Source organism: Physeter macrocephalus, chromosome 10 (assembly GCF_002837175.3).
Source record: "Physeter macrocephalus isolate SW-GA chromosome 10, ASM283717v5, whole genome shotgun sequence".
Taxonomy (NCBI): Eukaryota; Metazoa; Chordata; class Mammalia; order Artiodactyla; family Physeteridae; genus Physeter; species Physeter macrocephalus.
Genome location: NC_041223.1, coordinates 50637830 through 50650335, shown reverse-complemented (window position 1 = coordinate 50650335; position 12506 = coordinate 50637830). Strand labels below are relative to the sequence as shown.

The window sequence follows — 12506 nt, the reverse complement described above, 5'->3', positions numbered from 1 at the left end:
TCCCACATGCCGCGGAGCGGCTGGGCCCGTGAGCCATGGCCGCTGAGCCTGCGCGTACGGAGCTTGTGCTCCGCAACGGGAGAGGCCACAACAGTGAGAGGCCCGCGTACCGCAAAAAAAAAAAAAAAAAATTAAAAAAAAAAAATAAGTCTTCAGTACAGAGATCTTCCACCTAAACATTCTTAATATTCTGTTTGCCTTGTTCTCTCCCTTCACTCCCACTACATTCTTTTAATCTCACTGGACCCATGTCATGTTAGCCCTCTGCTATTCTTCAGCTATAATTCTCTTGACACTTTAGGCTAGAAAAAGATTCAGCACTCTTCTCACAAACATTCCCATTCCTTCTACCCAAGAGATCCTGTTTCCTATTTTCAACCTCCTATTGAACCCACACAGCTCAGACCATTGTAATCTCTATCCAAGCTTTCTCCCAATTTGTTCATTATCTAATCTGGTACTGCAAATTGACTTGCTGGCCCTAACTCTTCACCCCTTCATCCACACTACTGCCATGCTCATCACGGATGGAGTGTCCTTTCCTGTCCCTTGATTTTTTGGCTTGGCTATGTGACTTGCTTTTTGGAAGAAAGGGACATGATACCAGTCCTGATCCTAGGCTTCAAGCACTTCAAGAATGAACAATGGTTCACTCTTTTGTACCACTATTGTGACAAAAACATACCCTGGATAGCTTGCTGGTCTCAGGAAACTAAAAGACATGAGGAGCAGAGGTGTCCCAGACAATCCACTGGCCTTCTATGAAACAGAGAGCTGCCCTTAGCCACCTCAGCCTGAAGTAAAGTCTCTCAGCTGAGCCTGATGTGGATCAACTGAAGCTTAGCTGATCTGCAGACATGTAAGCAATAATAAATAATGGTTTTAAGCTACTGAGTTTTAGAGTGACTTGTTACATAGCAACAACTAACTGATAAACCTGGCATTAAATGTATATCTAAGAGTTGCAGTAGACACTGCAAAGCATTTTTTAGTAGACATTTATTTCTTTATAGATCAGAATGTTATAGAACTCACCTGTCCCAAGAGATTTTTCACTTAATTGAATTTGTTGAAATTTAGGGAATTCCCTGGCAGTCTAATAGTCAGGACTCCACGCTTTCACTGCAAGGGCCTGGGTTTGATCCCTGGTCAGGGAACTAAGATCTCGCAAGCCGTGTGGCCAAAAAAAAAGAATTTTTTGAAATTTAGATGAGCAAACCTGTGTTATCATGGAAACATGGAACCCAATGGAAAAATGGCAGGTCTGTAGCTTTACTAAGAGAACAAAACACTAGTCAAATAAGTACTCATTAAATATAATTTCCATATAAATTTTCTACGTAAAAAAGTGAATGATTTCTCCATGAATTTTCAGAATATAATTTCAAGAAAACACTTTCCACTGTAAAACATGTATGTATTTTAATCAAGCCCTCAGAAATTTTTAAGAATTAACCACATAACAGCTGCATAACTAGTTTTTTTTAGTATATTATGTATTGTACTATATTATGTATTGATATGTTTTCAATTTAAACTAGCTTCTTACAATTAAAAAAATAACAAACACACTTAGAAAAAGTTAAAGTTGTATATACATATATAAAACAAAAAGTAAAAGTTTCCTACCACGAGAATTTTAGCCATCAATTTCCAGAGATAATCAGTTAGCAATTTTTTGTGTATCCTTCCAGAGATTTTCTACACATATACAAGGATTCTCTATTAGAAATACCATAAGTACACATACACATATATAAGTTAATCATTAGATGCAGAGGAACTATTTTGTATGATACACTAAATAACATGAAATGACTGCAATTTGTAAATTTTTTGTTATGCTACTTTTACTAAACAAAATCAATTTAATCTAAATATATACTATGTACTGTATTGGAAAGTAATAAACTACATTTATTTAATCAAGGTCTGTAATTCTTACTTTCATTTATTCAAAATGGTATTGCTACTTCTTCACACTTAGTTTAAATTAGTCAAGTTTGTGGTCGGTGTAAAAAGCAAGAGGAAGAACAAACTTAATATACATAAGTGTTGCAAAAAGTGGCCCAAAGGGGTAAAATCAGGACTCAAATCCAATCCAGGTAGTTCCAAAGCATGTGCTCTTTACACTCTACCTCACTGCAAGTAAGGGCAGGACACAGAATCATGGAAGGAAGATTTGTGAACTTAGGGATCTAGGAAATTGTCAGCTACTAGATAGTAAAGCTCCATAAAGTAAAGGGCTGTGTCAGTCTTGCTTATTTCTATATCCCTAGTGCTGAGGAGATAGATGAATGATGACAGACAAACCTACAAAATGCTGCGCTAAGTAACAGAAAACTATTAGGTAGGGTCTGGAATTCCCAGAATATACAGTACAATATCCAACACAGCATGGAATGGGCTAGATTTCACTGACTTATTCATGTTTATTAATAAAATTTACAGAGCACTTTATATGTTCAAGGCAGTACCCCAGACACCAGAAATTTAGATGAGCAAACCTGTGTTATCATGGAAACATGGAACCCAATGGAAAAATGGCAGGTCTGTAGCTTTACTAAGAGAACAAAACACTAGTCAAATAAGTACTCATTAAATATAATTTCCATATAAATTTTCTACGTAAAAAAGTGAATGATTTCTCCATGAATTTTCAGAATATAATTTCAAGAAAACACTTTCCACTGTAAAACATGTATGTATTTTAATCAAGCCCTCAGAAATTTTTAAGAATTAACCACATAACAGCTGCATAACTAGTTTTTTTTAGTATATTATGTATTGTACTATATTATGTATTGATATGTTTTCAATTTAAACTAGCTTCTTACAATTAAAAAAATAACAAACACACTTAGAAAAAGTTAAAGTTGTATATACATATATAAAACAAAAAGTAAAAGTTTCCTACCACGAGAATTTTAGCCATCAATTTCCAGAGATAATCAGTTAGCAATTTTTTGTGTATCCTTCCAGAGATTTTCTACACATATACAAGGATTCTCTATTAGAAATACCATAAGTACACATACACATATATAAGTTAATCATTAGATGCAGAGGAACTATTTTGTATGATACACTAAATAACATGAAATGACTGCAATTTGTAAATTTTTTGTTATGCTACTTTTACTAAACAAAATCAATTTAATCTAAATATATACTATGTACTGTATTGGAAAGTAATAAACTACATTTATTTAATCAAGGTCTGTAATTCTTACTTTCATTTATTCAAAATGGTATTGCTACTTCTTCACACTTAGTTTAAATTAGTCAAGTTTGTGGTCGGTGTAAAAAGCAAGAGGAAGAACAAACTTAATATACATAAGTGTTGCAAAAAGTGGCCCAAAGGGGTAAAATCAGGACTCAAATCCAATCCAGGTAGTTCCAAAGCATGTGCTCTTTACACTCTACCTCACTGCAAGTAAGGGCAGGACACAGAATCATGGAAGGAAGATTTGTGAACTTAGGGATCTAGGAAATTGTCAGCTACTAGATAGTAAAGCTCCATAAAGTAAAGGGCTGTGTCAGTCTTGCTTATTTCTATATCCCTAGTGCTGAGGAGATAGATGAATGATGACAGACAAACCTACAAAATGCTGCGCTAAGTAACAGAAAACTATTAGGTAGGGTCTGGAATTCCCAGAATATACAGTACAATATCCAACACAGCATGGAATGGGCTAGATTTCACTGACTTATTCATGTTTATTAATAAAATTTACAGAGCACTTTATATGTTCAAGGCAGTACCCCAGACACCAGAGACAGACAGATAAATTAAACATGATCCTTGATCTGAAGAAACTCAGAAGTAGTAAAGAAGAAAGATTTCTGAACAAATAACTACAATAAACTAAGTAAAAGAAAATTATTTTTTATAGCAAAAATGTATTTAGTCTATAAGGAAACTATTTTCTGCTCTTATTTAACTGGAAAGAGAATTCGCTGTAGAAAATTTTACTTTATAGAAATTATCTATCTATCTATCTGTATCTATATATATACATATATAGATATAGATCATGATCATATGGCTTTTACCTCAAGGTCTAAGACAGTTGTTCCAGTTCCTGCCATCACAACTGCATTCCAGCCATCAAGAAAAGTAAAAGGGGAGGTGAAGGTCACATCCTTTCCTCCTAGGCGCATGGCCTAGAAATTGCACACATCACTTGCACTCATATCACATTGCTCAAAGCTAGTCATATGGCCACTTGTAGCTGCAAGGAAGGCTAGAATATGCAATCTTTGGCAAGGTGGCCACGTGCCCTGCTAAACTTGGGAGTTCCGTTACCAAAGAAGAATGGAAGAATGAATATTGGGGGACAATTAGAAATTTCTACTATAACCCATTTTTGAAATAGTTAAGCTGTTAATACATATATTCAAAGGTACAAGCCTTCATGAAGACTGTAACCTATCCTTCTATATGGCAGAGAGATAAATTATATAACTCATGCTTATAAATATTATGCTGTATATGTTAATGGAGAGGTTTGAGATCACAAACACTCTTCAGTACAGAAAGGCCATCAAATCTGAGGGATTTGTTGAAGAAATAGGAAGTGGGCAGATTACAGGACTAAACAGCCAAAGGTAGTAGAATAACAGAGTAACCATTTTTGCCCTCCTCTCCTGATGTCTCAGAGAGCAACAACTAGGATCCCTAAGTGTGGGTGTGCGGGATGTGCACTAAACAACTCTAGGGGGCACCACACCTAATCACTATAATGATTATGCAGCAGATAAGTAAAGGTTCTTGAGAGAGGAAATGCCTTTCCCATGTTGTATAAAAGTGTCCCTTGAACTAGCTACAGTGCTGGCAATTGCATCCCCTTCAGTGTTACTGAAGAGTAGAAGGGATGGATGTGGCACTGTTTCAAGTCCTTGGTTATTCTTTTAAAATATTTCTAAGAGTATTAAGATGACTATCCTTTATGTTCCCTAAGAAGCAAAAGCTCAGAGTATAAACACATGAAGAGATGCTCAAGATCGTTAGCCAGTAGGGAGAAACAAAATAAAACTATATCGAGATACCATTTCACATCTACTAGGATGGCTATAATCAAAAAGACCAATAATAGTAAGTGTTGACAATGTGGAGAAATTGAAACCCTCATACATTGCTGGTGGGAACATAAAATGGTATATAACCAAGAGAAATGAAAACATATGTTCACACAAAAACTCATACATGACTGTTCATAGTAATATTATTCATAGTAGCCAAAAAAATGGAAACAACCCAAATGTCTATCAGCTGATGAATGAATAAATAAAATGTGGTATATCCATGCAATGGAATATTATTTGGCAGTAAAATGGAATAAAGTACTGATACATATTACAACATGGATGAACCTTGAAAGCATTATGCTAAGTGAAAAAGCTAGTCAAAACACCACATATTGGGCTTCCCTGGTGGCACAGTGGTTGAGAGTCCACCTGCCGATGCAGGGGACATGGGTTCATGCCCCGGTCCGGGAAGATCCCACATGCCGCGGAGCGGCTGAGCCCGTGAGCCATGGCCGCTGAGCCTGCGCGTCCAGAGCCTGTGTTCCGCAACGGGAGAGGCCACAACAGTGAGAGGCCCGCGTACCACAAAAAAAAAACAAAAAACACCACATATTATATGCTTTCATTTATCTGAAATGTCCAGAATAGGTGAATCTATAGAGACAGAAGGTAGATTAGTGGTGGCCTAGGACTGGGAGACAAAGAGCTGAAACAGGGTTGGAGGGAATTGAGAGTCAGTGCTACTGGGTACAGGCCTTCTTTCTTGCGGTGATGATAGTGTTCTAAAATTGACTGTGGTGACTAGAAACCATTGAATTGTACCCTTTAAATGGATGAATTGTGTGTTATGTGAATTATATCTCAATTTAAAGCTGTTTAAAAAAATAAAATCAGAGCAGATACAGGGAAAGTTTTTAACTCTCATCACTGAAGACAGAAAGGTTGGAAGAAGTAAGAAAATTAGTGTTTTTCCCAGGAGGAGTTTCAGTCGTCCATTCCTCATCCTAGCAGGAACCAGAGAATCTGGCCGAATAATTATCTAGATCTGTAAACTGCCAACTACTAGAGAAGGAGAAATAGGTTTTCCAAAGCATAAATGACATTGAATAGTGGATTAAAATATTTTATAATTATTAATTTTTATTAAATAACATTGCATAAAATGACAAGGCTTCATCTAAAATATATTCTTAACAGGGATGATATCACACCTAAGGGGGCAAAAATTGATTCTTGAGGGCCAAAAAAAATCTTGTTTTTATGTCTAAAGCATAGATAATACATATGTTACATAACAGATATACGGTGTATCTATAGTATTAAAATTTCATGGGGAGAGTGATTAGGAAAAAAATTGTCTAAAAAGGGTCCTTGGGTCCATGATTTTCTGATTCCTCATTCATACACAATATGAGCTCCTGCTGTGCTAATTAAACTATTAAAAGATAAAAATTTTGGCTCTGGAGCTCATTCATTCCTCTTGAAATGCTCAGGGCAACCAGAAGTCCCAGATTTTCTGCCTAAGATATTGGGTCTTGTTGCCTAACCATGTATCATGTATCAAATTTTCTTCTGTCTCACATTGAGAATCTGTCTTCAAACCAAATGGTATTAACATGTCAGAGAACTAAAGGAGAGATGAAAAAGATTTACCTATGTATTATCCCTTCTCAAGTTTTCTCTTGAGAAAACTCCTACCCCTGAAATATAATCTTTGACATGAAGGATAAAAAGGTGATTTTCCCAAATGCACTTTAGCTACCACCCTCATCCCCACCCTATCTCCCCACCATCACCCCTCCACCTCACACACAAGAAGACTTTCAGGGCAGGCCCCATCTAAAGTCGTGCAGTAGACAATATTATCATGTGAACCCGCAGCCTCTCCTCACATCTCTTCTCTTTCTCTTTCTCCGTAACATAACCTTCCTTTTCAGTGCCTTCCCCTATCTTAATTGGTCTATTCTATCCCTTTTCAAAATTAAAAAGGATCTTCTTTAAATTTTCAACTGAACTTTACTCAGAGTATACTCTCCTAGAAAAATGTCTTTTACATTAACTGCAGAATAAAAAGCTTTGATTCTTAGTAAAGAAATTTCAGACATCAGAGAGAAGGTAGAGGTGATGGCTGCTTCAGTTCTTGGGAGTCGAAGAAAGGTAGGACATGGATCAGAAGGAGGGCATTCAGCCTCTGCTTTCTGATCAGTATGTCCTCAGATCCCTTCTTCTTCTCACCCCCAGAAGGCCACCACCCCCCCTCAACCCCCGTTGCAGCTTCACTCATCATGCTCAGGATAGGAATGGCTGCCACAGCCCTGAGGTTTGGAGCACATACTGACTGGATGTGGGCACCCCGTGACCCACCTGCCACCTGCCCTCCCCACCTATCTCACAGCTATCCCAACACGCCTAAATGCTTGCACCTCAGGACCACCACTTCTTCCCTCAGCAACAATGAGGTGTTGTCAGTTGGCTATTTACCTGCCCCTGAAGCAAGCAATTCACCTGAGAAGATTCTCAATCCTGAGTAACAGGACAATCAATTGTGGATAAACATCCACAATCCAAAGCATCCTTTTTTAGGACATAAGAAATATTTTCTTTAGTTTCCAGTTTTCAATTAAGCATTGTTAGGTTTTAAATCAAATGTTGGCACTTAAAATCTATTCATTTCTTTTCCCAGTGGAATTCAACTGCTCCTATCTGCTCTTTACAAAGTTGATTTTGAATAGTGAACATTTAAATGAAAATAAGAAACTACCTTTTTACATGTAATAATCTGAAATCTCACAGCAGAACCACTTCATCTAATGGCTCTGAAGTATAAGGAAAGCAAAAAGGAACATGAAAAATTTCCCCCAAAACAGCTTCCGCAGTTTTGTTTTACACAGTTGTATGATTTAAATGAAATTATTCCAGGGTGTAAAATATTAACCAAAACATAAAGGCAGTTTGGAGCAAGAAAAGAGGACCAACCTGAGATCTCTAATTTGCATGTAGTACTATGCAATTATTTTTATGACCTACTTTCATACATTGTTAATATGATATAAACTTTTGACTGTCACAAGTTCCCATTCTTTATCCAATCTTGCATCATAGCTGGTGGGCTCCCAGAAAAAAGAGCTCTGTTCTAATCAACTGGCTGAGCAACTCATTTCCTAATCTTCAGGCTCCTAGTTCAAACCATGGCAGAACCAGCTTCCCTCTTTAGTCTTCTTACCTCAAGCAATCTTTATGTAGCAAATATATATTTAGTGCCTACTGTGTACCACACTCCACTGATATATACCATGGCTCTCCATTTAACCCATAGAAGAATGTCTCCATTATCCTGAAACTTATTTCAAACTTGTTGTTTTTGCTTTTGTTTTAATCCACAATGACTCTAAGAATTCTTGTTTGGTGAAGTTTGACATCGGTCGTGATCCTCTATGCGTTAGCACCTTTTGGTGGGTCTCCACAGCACCCAAAGGTCAGCTCTGAACCCTTATTATCTAGGATTCTGGGTGGCAGTTGTCACTCATGAGCCTGAATGTAAATCACAGAGGAGATGAAACCTATCGGTGAGGAACAAGCAGAGGACACTTGTGAGGGTCCCCAGTATTTTGTAAAGGACTCCAGGGATCTTGCCTGAGAACCTAACCACACAGCTTCTAGAGTCGATGCAACAGAGTATTCCAAACAAAAATAACCCTCTCCTACCTTTTTTTTGAGACATATATAATTTGCAAATTCTCAGGACTGTTTATATGAATACTGATGCGTTTCGTATATTTTTAATATAATCTCATTATTTTATATTCACCCTTTTACAAAAAGCTCTCTATATCTATGCGTACATTTAGGTCATTTTCATCCTGAATAACTGAATATCAATATTTCCCACAGTTTTGACAAAATCTCATTATTTTCATAGGAGTTCCCTCTTCTTTCTTTTTACAGTGTAAAAGTACACACAGATTTACCATTGGCATTAAACATAAAATAAACATAAAACATAAAAATCCAACAGTGGCCATCTGTCTTGGGTCACTCATCATAACTGAGTATAAAATTTCTAATATACTCACTGTTCTTTTTTTTTCTAGGAGCAGTCTTAATACTTTTCTGTTTCTAATAAGAATGCTCTAATTCTAGCTGAGAATCATTGGCTTCACCAAGAGGATCATCATCATGCTGAAAATGGAAGTTGTCAACTTACTACCAACAGAATGGGAGAGAAAGTGGCCCTGGCCACTGGTGCTCTGCAAGTGCCCACAGTTACATAACAGATAGATGAGTCTGAAATGATGGCAGGAGAAGAAGCATAGCACCCGTTTATACCCTGCAACCATTCATAATTTGTGTTGCTGAAAAAGCCTTGGCTGCCTGCAGGAGCATTTTTTTGTTTTCTGCTGTAAAATGTACTTACCCTAAAGAATAGAGGCGGCACTGCTTGTTGCGAATTTGATGAGCTAAGCCAAACCTGTCATCAAGACAGACAGACCAGGGCTTTTTTGAAGGGCTGGAGTCAGTAGCCAGGCTGTCTGTGCTCACGTGATCACACGCAATCTGTAAGGATTGGAAATCAATGTGAATAATTTAAAGCACCGGGTGATAGATGGTAGGTAGAGACTTAACTGCTTTCCCAATCCCTGAAAACAGTAACGGGAGAGTTATGTCCTTCTCCACTGCTAACTACTCCCCTCCCCAGGGAATCACAAGACTGCTGTAAAATGTTTGGAGGAATTCCAAATACTAGATTATAAGTAACCTCGTGGAGACTAGAGGCAGGTTTGAAGGGAAGTTAAGAACTGCTATAGCCTTGTGCACAGAGTGTACAGGGGAGAACAAATCAGGAGCAAGGAAGGCAGGGAGGAAAAGTCAGGAAAGCTCTGCAGAGGTGTGTTAGTCTTGGAGGAAGAACATAAGTTGACTAAGAGGCTGAGACCAACAAGGGCATTCCAGACATGGAGAACAGTGCTTCCAAACCACAGAGGTCTGTTACCCACAGCATTCCTATTAGAAGTTGTGAGATATGACCAAGAGCATAGATCTTCGAAGGATACAAGATTATCTACTCTTTATCTCAGGCAGATAAGGTCGGGCCACCATGGTCCGACCAAGCATGTGTTAACCAAGGTAAACAGCTTGGGGTCAAGTGAGACTAATGCATAGTCCCTACTAACAAGACAGTACTCTCTGTGATACACTGGTCCATTGAAATTCCTCCTGGGGGGAAAGGGCAAGAGCCCCAGCCAGGAAGGAGGTTTTCCAGAGCTAGCCAAAGCACCTCTCTTAACTCATCCATCAAAATTAGATAAGTAAACCAAAAGGAACATGTATCTAAGTCAAGTGGAAGGAAGCCAGTCTCTAATTTCAAATGCACATTAAGTAAACATACTTAGTGAGGAATTCTAACTTGTGTTTGAGGCTGGCACAGTGTGCACAACTGAGGCTGTTGGAACCAAAGAAAACAAGTTCTGTGGCCAAGGTATGTATCTTACTGAGCAACAGTATTTCCGCCTAATCCCTCAAAACTCTCACAGTCATCATGATGCTCCGTGAATCATGCAGCAGCTCTTGCTGTCACATCAGAGACAACAGACCACTCCAGATGCAAAGGATGTTTTGAGGTTCATTGCTTTAATGCATTGGAAAACATAACAGAACAATTTTCTTCTTAAGAAGGTACTCTAGACTTACCCAATCCTTTTATTTAACTGATTTTCCAAAATGTTAATCTGAAAAGAGCATATTACATGGAGCCAGCATCTCCCTTATTCTTGCTGTAATCTAGGGCTGGCCTGGCAAAATCATCCTAGCACTATCTATCAGTAACTGAGAGAGAGCCTTCTGCTAGAATCTGGACATTTTATAGGAAAGCCTAAAAAGTGAAATCCTAAATATTTATCTGTTCTTTTCCTTTGATGAAATAAAAACTCACATTTTAAGGCAAGAAAAATTTAAACATGAAATTTTATAACCCACCACTCGCCTTCTATGTGCAGACATCTTCGGTGAACTTTATGTACAATGCCAATACATCTTCCCCCTTAAAGATAGAGACTGGTGCAGAACAGACTGGGTCAGATGACCTGGGGAGATACTGGGCCTCAACTAATGGAAATTCTTAGCTTAAATACTTACTTAGGACCTTATTAATGTTACTAGCTATATTACTTGTAGTCTGCCTATTTTGCAAGATAATTGTTTCTTGTAGTGCTACCATATGTGTGATGGAGACTTCAATAAAATTAATGATGATTAGATGACTTGAAACAACTGACCAAATATATAGTCCTATAAGATCAAAGATTGTAATAGTGTAACTCTGGATATGAGAAGCAACAACAGGCAAGCATTTCCTAGACCATAACAGACTAGAAAGACAGATGGTCCAGAGGCTTTTGACTATACTTAACAGGGCCAAGTCCAGTAATAGCACATTAAGTAGCCTATCAATGAAATCCTTGACTGACCTGGGAATGAGCACTCCTACTGCCGTGAGACAAATTGATCATAAAATGCCTCCCAAACCTTGGTCAAAATTAACACCAAAAGGGAGGGGATTGTAGAATAAAGAATGTTGCCCACCACCTAGTTCTACAAGAATCTCATTAGCCACTGCAGTCACTGACCTACAATACACCCTGAAAGGAATTCAGGGCAAAAATCAGAATGAGACATTCTGTGCTCTGGAAAAACTGGCAGAATAGGCCTTCAGATAGTTAGATATTTTCAGGGGAAAATGTATGAATCCTGTTTCTTGAATCTGCCCATACTTAGAAAAGCACTGTAACTATTAACTAAGATACCTGTTCCTTGCTATTAATAGTAACTTTCTACCAAGATGTGTGCTTGATTGCACGGACCCCTTTGTCAAAATCATATATCTACTAACCTCCCCCCTAACCTCCTCAGAACAGTCCTCAGAGCTGAGAGACCATCTCCCAGGTTATAATCCTCAGTTTGGCCTGAATAAAATTTTCCACTTCTTTCTCAGATTCACTATTGATTAATTTTTGTCAATATCCTCAACCCAGTATCTTGCTCTCAATACTTCTCTATCCACAACCACGGTTTAAAGAAAAAGGTGATAATAGAAAATGGAATTGAATCTTCTCTCAAGCAACTAGTACAGAACACACTTATTAACTGGATCCATCAACATGTTAATTTGTATAATTCATTTCCTACGATTCTCCCACAAATAAATTGAAATTATGCCTCTGCCTGCCCACTTCTTGCCTCCACTCACCCACCCAAAGGAGAAGCTGCTTATCTAATTAGTCAAAGCTCAGTGTTCACCTGGCTGGTTTTCACTAGTAGGTAGATTACGATGCCTTCAACCTTCACTGGAACTTGGTTCCATGCCCTGGCTCCTGCAGGCAGTTAGTTAAGCCCAGGCAGTTTGGTGGGCCCCAAAGACGTGCCTGGATCTCCTAAGACTGAACTTTTTGTTCTAGGGCAGCTTCCTGGGGGTATTTTTA

General features: G+C 38.1%; 1 protein-coding gene across 1 annotated transcript in view; it reads right to left on the bottom strand.

Annotated features, from left to right (window-relative positions):
- Positions 1 to 12506, bottom strand: part of METTL24 (methyltransferase like 24) — a 115352-nt gene that overhangs the window by 61290 nt on the left and 41556 nt on the right. The window contains exon 3 of the mRNA XM_024115565.3: positions 9446 to 9585. Within this exon, the coding sequence (XP_023971333.1) occupies positions 9446 to 9585 (140 nt within the window). The remainder of the gene's footprint in view (positions 1 to 9445; positions 9586 to 12506) is intronic.